Source organism: Macaca fascicularis, chromosome 16 (genome assembly GCF_037993035.2).
Source record: "Macaca fascicularis isolate 582-1 chromosome 16, T2T-MFA8v1.1".
Taxonomy (NCBI): Eukaryota; Metazoa; Chordata; class Mammalia; order Primates; family Cercopithecidae; genus Macaca; species Macaca fascicularis.
Window position 1 is genome coordinate 70,211,300 of NC_088390.1, and position 12,665 is coordinate 70,223,964.

The 12,665-nt window shown below is 46.9% G+C and overlaps 1 protein-coding gene across 37 annotated transcripts in view; it reads right to left on the minus strand.

Moving 5' to 3' along the window:
* The window catches only part of STRADA (STE20 related adaptor alpha), a 39,109-nt gene that overhangs the window by 2,600 nt on the left and 23,844 nt on the right, over positions 1-12,665 (minus strand). For all 37 annotated transcript variants that reach the window (XM_074020079.1, XM_045375815.2, XM_074020083.1 and 34 more), the window contains 6 exons: positions 7,542-7,644; positions 6,944-7,065; positions 4,027-4,135; positions 3,792-3,915; positions 1,793-1,964; positions 1,178-1,282 (listed from right to left, as the gene is read on the minus strand). In XM_074020079.1, coding sequence (XP_073876180.1) covers positions 1,178-1,282; positions 1,793-1,964; positions 3,792-3,915; positions 4,027-4,135; positions 6,944-7,065; positions 7,542-7,644 — 735 coding nt within the window. The remainder of the gene's footprint in view (positions 1-1,177; positions 1,283-1,792; positions 1,965-3,791; positions 3,916-4,026; positions 4,136-6,943; positions 7,066-7,541; positions 7,645-12,665) is intronic.

The following is a 12,665-nucleotide window of genomic DNA, read 5'->3' on the forward strand; positions in this document are numbered from 1 at the left end:
CTCCTAGATTCCTCACACAGACTTCCATACCCTGCTAACCGATCTACTGGATCTAATCCATCTGCTGGGGTGATCTCTGTAAATGAGCTATCTTATGCTGTCACTTCTGTGCTTACAATCCTCAGTGCTGCTCCACAGGCTTTAGGACAGGAACCAGTGCTCTGAAGTGGCATCAAAGCCCTTCACAATGTACCCTTGCTTCCTTCTGCAGCCTGTCACCTGGCGGCCCCCAAGAAGCACTGCACCTTGGCCATTTACACCATTTACACCTCCTTGCTGTTCTCCAGGTCCTGTGTTTTCTAGACTCTGGGTCTCTGCACATTCTGCTGTCTGCCGAGAAGAGTGTCCTAGTTCCTCCTCCACACAGGTGACTGCTGTCTGCCTTCCAACTCAAGGCTGCCTCCTCCCAGGACCTCCCTGGGCCCCTGCTCTGGGGAGCTGCACTCTGGCCACCATCCAGCTGCCCCTACCACCGGGCAAGCAGCCTGTGGGTTCCGGAGTGGCTTACTCAGAGCCTGCACCCTGCCCCATCCCAGTTCTAGGCCATACTCCAAGTACCTGGGACCCAGGTAATCCTTGCCCAAATGACCCCAAATCCATTTTCTGGATTTAATGAGGCTTGGATAAGCCTCTTCCCTGGGTCTGTTTTTCCAAGGGTAGACTGTGCCACTGACTGTGCACCCTTGGATCCGAGGGTGGCCAGAGGACAGGCATCTGGAGGGGCATGAACAGAAGCTGAACTTACAGAATGGGGGTTCCAAAGGTGTTGGCTGAAATGTGGTTGGCATGGAACTCTGAGAACTGTGGGAATTCTAAATTAGAAACTGACCTTCCAGGTATATTTATCCAAGTAGGAGGATAGAACATATTTTATACATTTATAAAAACTGGTTAGCTTAATGTATATGTTTTAAATAGACATGTAGCGTGTGGGCCTCCATTTGCACCCCTGTTCCTGGGATCGCCTCCCCAAGCTGGCCTCCCTTACCACCGCATTTGCCACAGGAAGTAAACAAAGAGTGAGTCCACCATCCCCCACTGGGTGGGACTTCTTGAAGGAAAAGACAGGGTCTTTCATCTTAGTATTCCTGGTCTGTGTCCTGAGTGTGAGAGACACTCAATGAACATCTGTGGAAGGCAGGCAGGCAAGAAGGAAACCAATGGGTGGCAGGCTTACCTGGGTGGCAGGCATATCCTTAAAGGGGACGTGGCCGTTTGCCAGTTCACAGGCTGTGATTCCCACACTGTAGATGTCAGATTTGGCATCATAACCCTGGAGATTCTAAGCCAGGAACAAAAAGCCACAGATGACCCCATTTGGTCTTTGTTCTTAGAAAAAGGGTAGAACTTAGGAGAGGAAAAGGATGGCTGTCTCCAAATCAGGACCCGCTGCTAATGACTCGCCTTGCCTGTGCTACTGAAGACTAACTGCTATTTTACCACCTGCAACTGTTTGGCGATGCTCTGTAAGGAGCTCAAGTGCCAGCCCTAGGTTCCTGCTTAGCACAGGGATCCAGAGAGCAGCAAACATTTCCAAAATGCTCACCCTTCTAATAGGGTGCCAAGGGTCCCTAAAGGGAGCTGAAATAGCATCCAGTAGAGGTTAGGACCCCCTGGGAAGAACCACATCCATCTGCAATGGACAGGCGCTGCCCACGCTGAGGGCTCCCTACCTCCAGGAACCCCTTTACCCCACTGGGAGGTTGAGAGCCCCCGACCCCAGGCAATGCCTGAACGCTCCCTTGGGAATCATGAGTTGGGTAGGGGAGCTCCTCTGGGCCCATGCACAGACCTGCTGGAGGACCTCGGGGCTGAGCCACGGCAGAACCTTGACACTGTACTTTGGAAAATCGTGGACCACTCGCTGCCGCTGCCCATGGCTTATCATGCTGAGGTTGCTGCGCAAACCAGACAGGTAGACCTTCCCATCCAGAGAGATCAGGATGTGGCTGGCTTTGACACTCCTGGGGAAGCAGGGAGGGTGTCATGGAGAGCAGGAGCCCCTCCTGCTACAAACTTTTGGTCTTCACACGCTCCACCCGGCCAGCTGTCTCCTGTGTGCATGGGTTATACATGTATATGTGTATTTTACATATACATAACCATGTTTTTGTTTTTATTGAGATAGAGTCTCACTCTGTTGCCAGGCTAGAGTGCAGTGGCTCAATCTAGGCACACCGCAACCTCTGCCTCCTGGGTTCAAGCAATCCCTATGCCTCAGCTATCCAAGTAGCTGGGATTACAGGTATGCACCACCACGCCCCGCTAAATTTTTTTTTTTTTTTTTGAGATGGCGTCTCTCTGTCACCCAGGCTGGAGTGCAGTGGCGCGATCTCGGCTCACTGGAAGCTCCGCCTCCCTTCTGGGGACAAACACTCACACTACCCCTAACCAACACACATGTGAATGGTGACATCCACACATGTCCCCTGATGGGTCTGCATGAGGGTTTCTTTAGGGTGTACATCCAGAAGTGGCATTGATGGTTCCACAACCCTGACTGGCAGCACTAGCCATCTTCCACCACCTGGACAGGAGGCTCCCTGTCCTTGCCACACTGGGACTCCCCCATCCTCCCACCTGCTGCCAGGCTCATGTGCATAAGGTGACATCTTGTTTTTCATTTGCTTTTCTCTGATTGAAGATTTGAGTGGCTCTTCCCATGATGGGCTTGTCTTGGGGTTTCCTCTTTTGTAGACTTCTGATCTTTGACCCATTTTTCTTGCTTTGCTGTCCATTTCTTGTTGATTTGCAAGATTTCCCTGTTACTAATCTCCTGTGTTGACAAAGCTCATATCATCTGGTCTGTCACTTGTTTCTTCACCTTTTTCACTGTATCTTGCATTGGATAGAAATCTTCTTGATCTAATCAAATTCATCAATCTTTTGTCTTATGTTTTGTGCTTCTAAAATGTTGAGAAATTATTATATGCTTCAGGTCACAAAAACATTTTCTCACATTTCCTTCTATTTAAGTCTGTAGTTTTACGTTTTACATAGAAGCCTTTAATCCAGCTGGAGTCCTCCTCTGTGTGAGGAGTTAGGTAGGGGTCCAGTTTTACCATTTTCCCTATTATGAGCTGATCTCCTGACACCATCTACTAAGCTATCTGTCTTCACCCTGGTCTCTCAGCATAAGACTGACTCTGGGGCACAGAAAGAAGGAGGCAGAGGGTGGAGTACAAAGGTCCACATCAGATGTTCCTCTCACACAACACTCAGGACCACGCTGCTCAGCAAAGAGAAAGTCAGTGGCTTCAGCATTAACAGGCTGAAGCCTGTTAGACCATCCCCCAAGTCAGTGGCAAGGTCAGAATCCAGATCCTCCTTCTTTTTTTTTTTTTTTTTTTTTTAAGATAAAAGTCTCACTCTGCCACCTAGGCTGGAGTATAATGGTGTGATCTCCAATCACTGCAACCTCCGCCTCCTGGGTTCAAGCGATTCTCCTGCCTCAGCCTCCCTAGTAGCTGGGACTACAAGCGTGTGCCACCACACCCAGCTAATTTTTGTATTTTTAGTAGAGACAGGGTTTCACTATGTTGACCAGGCTGGTCTTGAACTCCTGACCTTGTGATCCACCCTCCTTGGCCTCCCAAGCGCTGGGATTACAGGTGTGAGCCACCACGCTGGGCCCTTTTTCTTTTCAGAGCAAAGAGATCCTCAGCAAGAATCCAGATCCTTGATTTTAAACTCTGGCTTCATTAACTTTAGTCAAACTTCACCTGTTTACCTGAAGGCTCAGGGGCACAGCTACCCACTCTAATCATGGGAAAGGCCACCTAAGAACACACCTGTGTACATAGCCCATGTGGTGGATGTAGTCGAGGGCCTTCAGGACCCCCTGCAGAATGTAAGCGATCGCCAGCTCATTCATGCCATCCATGAAGTGTGTACAGATGAGATCCTTTGCAGAACCTGGAGAAAAGAATTGCACGGAGGCAGTGAAAGGTAATGGAGGAGGAAAACAGGCAATCTGACAACAGAGTCCCAGTAACCCCTTTCTACCAAGAACCCTTTCCCACTCACCATATGCCATGAATGATGTGACAACCCACAGCTCATTGTCTGCAATAAAAGTGGCTCGATATGGCACAATATTAGGATGGTTGAAGAGTTTGGAGACATGCAGCTCACCCTGGAAGCAATGATGAAGCTGAAGTCAGAACCAAATGGCCCTGAAGGATGCTGCTCAACACGAAGGTGCCAGCATGGACAATAGGGGGACCTGGCACTTTCTGGGTGTTCTCAGAGTCCTAGGAGCAGCCTAAGCAGGTGCCTGTCAACATAGGAAAAACAAGGCCCTGCTGCCCCTGCAGGGACCCAGCACTGCTTTGCCTCTGCCAAACAGGGAAACTGTCAACAACAGAGGGTGCCAGCACACCGACTCAGAGATGATGAAGGCAAACTCTTGACTGAAGACTTCTGAAGTTACAAGCTTATCTCAATTTCAAGGGTCAACGTACAGAATTCCTCTTTAAGATAAGAAAACAAAAAATATTTTGTTGTTGTTATTTGGAGAGACAAGGTCTCACTGTGTTGTTGCCCAGGCTGGTCTCAAACTCCCGGGCTCAAGCAATCCTTCTGCCTCAGCCTCCCAAAGTGCTAGGATTACAGGTGTGAGCCACCAAGCCACTGTACCTGGCCAAAAATGTTTTTCTTTTTTCTTTCTTTGAGACAGGGTCTTGCTCTGTCACCCAGGCTGGAGTGCAGTGGTGTGATCTTGTCTCACTGCAGCCTCAACTTCCCAGGCTCAAGTCATCCTCCCACCTCAGCCTCGCTGGTGGCTGCGACCACAGGTGGACGTCACCATACCTAGCTAATTTTTTGTATTTTTTTGTAGAGACAGGGTTTCGCCATGTTGCCTAGGCCTGCTTTGGCCTCCCAAAGTGCTGGGATTACAGGCATGAGCCACCATGCCCAGCCCAAAACTATGTTTCTATTGTAAAAGAAAACATGGCCGGGCATGGTGGCTCACGCCTGTAATCCCAGCACTTTGGGAGGCGAGGCGGTGGATCACTTGAGCCCAAGAGTTGAAGACCAGCCTGGGCAACATGGCGAAACCCCATCTATACTAAACATACAAAAAATTAGTTGAGCATGGTGGTGCACGCCTCTAGTCCCAGCTACTCTGGAAGCTTCAGTGGTAGAATCACCTGTGCCTGGAGAAGTCGAGGCTGTGGTGAGCTGTGATTGCACCACCGCACTGCAGCCTAGGCAACAGAGCCAGACCTTGTCTCAAATAAAAAAAGAAAGAAAGAAAACATAGTTGATGGAGGAAAAGGCCAGCTGAGACCCACCAAACTACTATGAACAGATGAACAGGTCCTAGAGCACCATCAGGTAACCACCAATTTAGAAAAAGTTGTAAATGAAGGAGGGGAGGGGCGCAACTAACGCTACTGAAGAAAAACTGTCCCAGGCTCTGAATCTAAGCTGGCATCAGGAAAGGAGAGTCTAATTCCCAGGCACTTACTAGACTCACAGTCTCTCTCCATTTTGTTTTGTTTTGTTTTTTGAGCCAGGGACTCAGTCTATCACCCAGGCTAGAGTTTGGTAGTGCAATCTCAAACTCTTGGGCTCAAGTGATCTGCCTGCCTTACCCTCCCAAAGTGTTGAGATTACAGGCATGAGCTACCATGCCTCGCCCCTCTCTCAGTTTAACAAGACAGTGGCTACTTGCTTCTCGAATAGAAAGGAATGTCAGGACTGGACATGGTGACTCACACCTGTAATCCTAGCACTTTGGGAGGCCGGAGCAACTTGATTGCTCAAGCTCAGGAGTTTGAGACCAGCCTGGGCAAGATGGTGAAACCCTGTCTCTACAAAAAATACAAAAATTAGCCAGGTGTGGTGTGCCTATAGTCCCAGCTATTTGGGGGGCTGAGGCAGGAGAATCACTTGAGCCTAGCAGGTTAAGGCTGCAGTGAGCTGTGCTGCTGCCACTGTACTCCAGCCAGGGCAATAAAATGAGACCCTGTCTCAAAAAAAAAAAAAAGAAGCCAGACGCGGTGGCTCACGTTTATAATCACAGCACTTTGGGAGACCAAGGCAGGCGGATCACCTGAAGTCAGGAGTTTGAGACCAGCCTGGCCAACATGAAGAAACCCCATCTTTACTAAAAATACAAAAGTTAGCCGGTTGGGAGGCCGAGGCAGGCGGATCATAAAGTCAGGAGATCGAGACCATCCTGGCTAATACGGTGAAACTCCGTCTCTACTAAAAATACAAAAAAATTAGCCGGGCGTGGCAGCGTGCGCCTGTAGTCTCAGCTACTTGGGAGGCTGAGGCAGGAGGATGGTGTGAACCTGGGAGGTGGAGCTTGCAGTGAGCAGAGATCTTGCCACTGCACTCCAGCCTGGGCAACAGAGCGAGACTCTGTCTCAAAAAAAAAAAAAAAAAAGTTAGCCAGGCGCAGTGGTGTGTGCCTATAGTACTAGCTACTTGGGAGGCTAAGGCAGGAGAATCACATGAACCCAGGAGCTGAGATTGTGCCACTGCACTCCAGCCTGGGTGACAGAGTGAGAATCTGTCTCAAAAAAAAAAAAGAAAAAAGAAAAGAAAAAGAAAAAGAAAACGAAAGGAACATCAGGCAAATAAGATGCTGAGAGCCAGAAGATGGCCACTGGTGGCAGGGCAGGTGCCTTGCAACTGGAAGAAGATGGCCTGGATTTGAATCCTGCCTCTGCCATGAGCAAGTTACTTAGCTTCTCTCCAAATAATAAATAAATGAATAAAGGAGCCAGAAGGGAGTGTTTGGAGAAGAAAAGTGAAATGTAAATTAGCCTGAGCCCAGTCCTTAGTGCCAAATGGCCAGGATTCTCCACTGAAAGCTTCCGTAACTTCCGAAGGTTTACTCTCCCTTCATTTCTTTGTAATTCCTTGTAATTATTATCAGAGCCAAGAGCCCACCCTCCCTCCAGGTGACACACTCATGGTTTATTACCTGCAAGAATGTTACCATCTCATTGGAACAAGCTTCTAGGTTAATCCTCCGTACAGTCACATACTCTCCCGTTGGTTTGTACCTCGCTAGATTCACAGTCATCAGGTCCTCAAATCCTTTGCCTAAAAGAAAAGAGGAATGCCATACACAAGGACAAGAACAACAAAGGGTTTTTAAACATTTTTCCTTAAAAAAGGGACTTGATTTCAAAAGAAACTTAATGTTAAATTTTTCACTACTGTTACTTTTTTTTTTTCCTTTTCCCAGCAGAATTTAACTGTTACGTTCATGGCTCACATTTCTTGATTTTTCTCCCATCAGTTCCTTCTCAGCCAACCTTTCTGACTCACTGTGGCCAGGACACCAGAAACATGCAGCCACAAAGGAAAGATGGCAAAAGAGCTTCTCTCCTGGAAGTTTGATCTCTTCCCATACTCGGCAGGAAAAAACAGAGGAGACCCACAGAAGCAAGTCTGTGCCCATGAATCCTCCTAACTAGCGGAGAGCCTCTGCTGTACACACATCTGGGGCTGCTGAGAAAGCTGCAGCAGCCCCTGGAGCAGGAGAGCAGGAGAGTAAGGACGGTGCCTGCGCATACCTATCACAGTGAGCAGCTCGTAACACCCTCCCTCTGGCAGAAAGCTACTCATGACCTCCTGTTTAGAGAAGGATGCTATTGACTCTGAGCTCGCATCATTGGTCTAAAAAAGAAAAAAAAAATAGGTTAGTAGAGAAAACTGGGGGTGGGATGGGAGTGTGGTGAAGGTGGTAATTCAGACCCACGAGGAGACTGGCATCCAAACACACACACAAATCCCGACTTGGTGCCAACACTATTTGAAGACAAACAAAACATCACATTCAGTGTAGTAATCAGCACTAATATCAGAACAAGTGTTAGGGCTGTCTATAAACAGGGAGACAAGGACCTGTTCCCATCAACCGTTAATCTGCTTGTCCTTTCCAACGATCAATGCATTTGCTAAAACCTATGAAATTCTCACTTGGAGAAGGGATGTCTAGAGAATAAAAGCATGTTTGGAAAAGAGAAGCAGGTAGAGAGGTAGGGGTTCTCTTGAATTTCCTGATGCATTAGGATCCTAGTTTTAAGGTCCTGACCACAAGATCCCAAAAGGTCAAACACTGAATCTTGCTCTAGTGAAAATGTGGCCAGGAGTAGCCCCTCTTTAGCAAACCAAGAGCCCGGGCCAGTCATTGCCTGCATTTCCAGTGAAGTGGGAGAACCACTGATGCCCTGAGCTGCAGGCAAGGCACAGAGCTATCAGGTCTCAGGCATCATCCAGGCAGTCGACGTGGCCTGCTCCCTTTTTCCTGCCCACGTGTGCTGTGAGTGAAGCTGGAGTCTAGCCATTTAGGATGTGTCACAACTCTGGCCTCTGAGGTCCTAGAGGAAGGTGTCCAACCATGTCTGAGTTTGTGCAAAACACACAGCAGACCAACAGCTCTTCTTTCAGGTTAATGGACTGTTTCCTTCTTCCAGACCTAAATTTATGTGTATGATTTAGGGACTGTGACTGCTTTTCTTTTTTTTTAGATTCTCTTTCTTTAGATGCACATCTAACTGAAACGGAGAAACCTGGGCCAGCTCATGTTTCATGTGCTACACTCACAAACCTGACCTCCAGGCAGAAAAAGTCCTTTGGGAAAGTATGAGAGGCTCCTGGCCCAGCACTATCCAGAAGAGCACGAGCTGAGAGTGTTCTGACAAGGCGGTGCTTGAACAACTCTTTGGGAAGCGGCTCTGCAGAGGAAACCATAAAGATGACAGTGCTCTATACCTGTTAGATGACCAGGGTATACTTTTGCACATGATCTCCTCCGTAGCTCAGTGAAGTAGCCAGGACAGATCTTATCTCCACTTTTCACTAACAAAAACGAGGGCCAAGGAGATTAAGTGACTTGCTAAAAATCAAAGCGTGAGTACACGGCACAGGATCCAGGCCCAAGCCAGTGAAATTAATCTGCCACCCTGTCGGCTGACATTTCACGTGTATCTGGTTTATTTGTTGATTTGTTGCTGTTGTTTTTAAGCGATGGGGTCTCTCTCTGTCGCTCAGGCTAAAGTGCAGTGGTGAGATCCTGGCTCACTGTGGCCTTGAACTCCTGGGCTCAATTGATCCTCCTGCCTCAGCCTTCCAACTAGCTGCGATTACTGGCTGTATGTGGTTTCAAAATAGCTGATGCCGCTGATGCAGAAAGAAACCCCCAGGTGGGCTCTGTCTCCTTCACCACTTACCCTGACAATAAGAGGAACCTAGTCAAGCAAAATTAAGCCCTGTCACCAAATTCCATTTCTAATTTAATCAATTTTTATATTTCTAAGATTTGGCCAAATTGTTGTATTTCACTGTAGTTCACCCATTTTCACTGCTGTATAATATATTAATCACATGAATATATCTCAGTTTACCTATTCCAACATTGATGGGTCATTTGGATTGTTTTTCTGTTCTGCTGTTATGGACTGTGCTACTATAAACATGTTTGAATATGTCTCCTGACTAAAGCTTGTACTTAGGAGTGGATGGAATTGCTAGGTGACAAGAGTATATGAACAATCAACTTTATGAGACAACGCCAAATTATTTTTCAAAATGGTTATACCAATTTACACTCCCACCAGCGACGTACGTGTTTTTTGTTTTTGTTTTTGTTTTTAAGACGGAGTCTCACTCTGTCACCAGGCTGGAGTGCAGTGGCACGATCTCGGCTCAGTGCAACTTCCGCCTCCTGGGTCCAAGCGGTTCTCCTGACTCAGCCTCCTAAGTAGCTGGGACCACCACGCCTGGCTAAGTTTTGTATTTTTTTGTAGAGATGGCGTTTTGCCATGTTGCCCAGCTGGTCTTGAACTCCTGACCTCAAGTGATCCACCCAGCTTGGCTCACAAAGTGCTAAGATTACAGGCATGAGCCACCGTGCCCAGCCACATGTGTTCTTATTATCTTTTCCCCAACATTGGTATTTTCAGATTTCTTAATTTTCGCCAGTCTTGTGGATTTGATTTACATTTCCCTGGTTACTAAGGAAGATAAGGATCTCTTCATACATTTATCAGTCGTGTGAGCTTTCTCCAAGATGAAAATGCCTCTTCCTGTCTCTTGCCCATTTTCCTATTGTTTCAGTACAGGATTTCCCCAAAGTGGGCCCCACGGAACTCTGATTCTGCCAGTTGGATAGAAAAACTTTCCATGTCCAATGAAGTTAGGAAATGCAGCATACTCTCTCATGGAGGATCACAAAGTATAGGTCCATATTAAAGGCACTGAGAAATTCTGTAGTAAGAAAACTTATTAACTTTGTTTAACCTAGCATTTCCCAAAGAGATCTGTCTAGGGAACCTTCTGTGCCTACCATCTGTTGAATTTTGGGAAAGATAATTGGGAAAGGCTATTTTAAATAAAACATATGCTATAACGCAAAGAGCATAGGCTTATGGGCCATACAGAGGCAGAATTTGAACTCAGGTCTATTACTGGTTCTGTGACCCTGGGCAAGTCACTCTGATCTCTTGGAATCTCCATTATATCAGCAGCTGAGTAATTTCCATCTCACAGTGTTGTCTCTATTAGATGAGATAAAACATGTTAAGAGCTTAGTGCTACCTGGTGTATAAGACATTCAATACGTGTGAATCCTATTCTCCTACTCCTTCTATTGCTCTCTACTTTTTGGTGACTCTCCTGTTCAACAAATAAAATAGAAAAGAGAAAATAGAGGAAACAGAGATTCCTAAGCAGAGCTTGATCAGTAGTTAAAGTTGCTTTGATACTGGTTTTTATACTTATCTGTGTTTTCTAATGCTCTCAAAATAAATTCTAGGACCATTAAACTTTATTTTATTTATTTATTTTTGAGACAGAGTCTCGCTCTGTCACCCAGGCTGGAGTACAATGGCACGATCTCAGCTCACTATAGCCTCTGCCTTTTGGGTTCAAGCGATTCTCCTGCCTCAGCCTTCTAAGTAGCTGGGACTACAGGCGCGAGCCACCATGCCTGGCTAGGTTTTTTTTTTTTTAGACAGAGTCTCGCTCTGCTGCCCAGGCTGGAGTGCAGTAGTGGGATATAGGCTCACTGCAACCTCTGCCTCCTGGGTTCAAGTGATTCTCCTCCCTTGGCCTCCCAAGTAGCTGGGATTACAGGTGCATGATACCACGCCCGGCTAATTTTTTGTATTTTTAGTAAAGACGGGGTTTCACTGTGTTGGCCAGGCTGGTCTCAAACTCCTGACCTCAGGTGATCCGCCCACCTCAGCCTCCCAAAGTGCTGGGATTACAGGCGTGAGTCACCACGCCCGGCAGATAGATACTTCATTATATCCCTTTTCCTTGTCAGGCATGCATATAAGCTTATAAGACATATTGTCTACTAGGCTATACACTAAGACACATTCTTGCTAAGCCTAGGTAGGGAATGATTCATTAAACTATCAATGTGCTTAACTAGTAACTTGACAAATATTTATTTCTATTCTCTAGCAGTACAGAAAACTACTAAAACTAACCCAAAAGTATTAGTTTTAGAAAATAAAATTCTTTTTTTTTTTTTTGAGACAGGGTCTCACTCTGTCACCCAGGCTGGAGTACAGTGGCATGATTATAGCTCACTACAGCCTCGAACTCCGGGGCTCAAGCAGATCCTCCCACCTCAGCCTCCCAGGTATATGCCACCATGCCAGGCTAATCTTTTTTTTTTCCTTTTTCAATTAGGGACAGAGCCTCACTCTGTCTCCCAGGCTGGAGTGCAATGGCACTATCCTAGCTCACTGCAGCCTTGAACTCCTGGGCTTAAGGGATTTTCCTGCCTTATCCTCCTGGGTAGGTAGGGCTACCAGTGTGCGCCACCATGCCTGGCTAGTTTTTTTGTTTTTAGAGATGGGGTCTCACTGTGTTGCCCAGGCTGGCCTCCAATTCCTGTCCTCAAATCTTCCTCCTGCCTCAGCCTCCCAAAGTGCTAGGTTTACAGGTGTGAGCCACCACACCTGGCCTTTAGAAAATAAAGTTCTGGGGGCCGGACATGGTGGCTCACACCTGTAATCCCAGCACTCTGGGAGGCCAAGGCAGGCAGATCAGGAGATCGAGCCCATCCTGGCCAACATGGTGAAACCCCGTCTCTACTAAAAATATAAAAAATTAGTCGGGTATGGCAGCAGGTGCCTGTAGTCCCAGCTACTCGGGAGGCTGAGGCAGGAGAATGGCGTGAACTCGGGAGGCGGAGCTTGCAATGAGCTGAGATCGCGCCACTGCACTCCAGCCTGGGCGACAGAGCGACATTCCGTTTCAAAAAAATAATAAGAAAAGAAAAGAAAAGAAAAGAAAAGAAAAGAAAGAAGGAAGGAAGGAAGGAAGGAAGGAAGGAAGGAAGGAAGGAAGGAAGGAAGGAAGGGAGGGAAAGAAAGAAAGAAAGAAAGAAAGAAAGAAAGAAAGAAAGAAAGAAAGAAAGAAAGAAAGAAAGAAAGAAAGAAAGAAAGAAAGAAAGAAAGAAAGAGAAAGAAAGAAAGAAAGAGAAAAAGAAAGAAAGAAAGAAAGAAAGAAAGAAAGAAAGAAAGAAAGAAAGAAAGAAAAGAAAAGAAAAGAAAAGAAAAGAAAAGAAAAGAAAAGAAAAGAAAGAAAGTTCTTGGCCAGGCATGGTGGCTCACGCCTGTAATCCCAGCACTTTGGGAGGCCGAGGCGGGTGGATCATCTGAGGTCAGGAGTTTGAAACC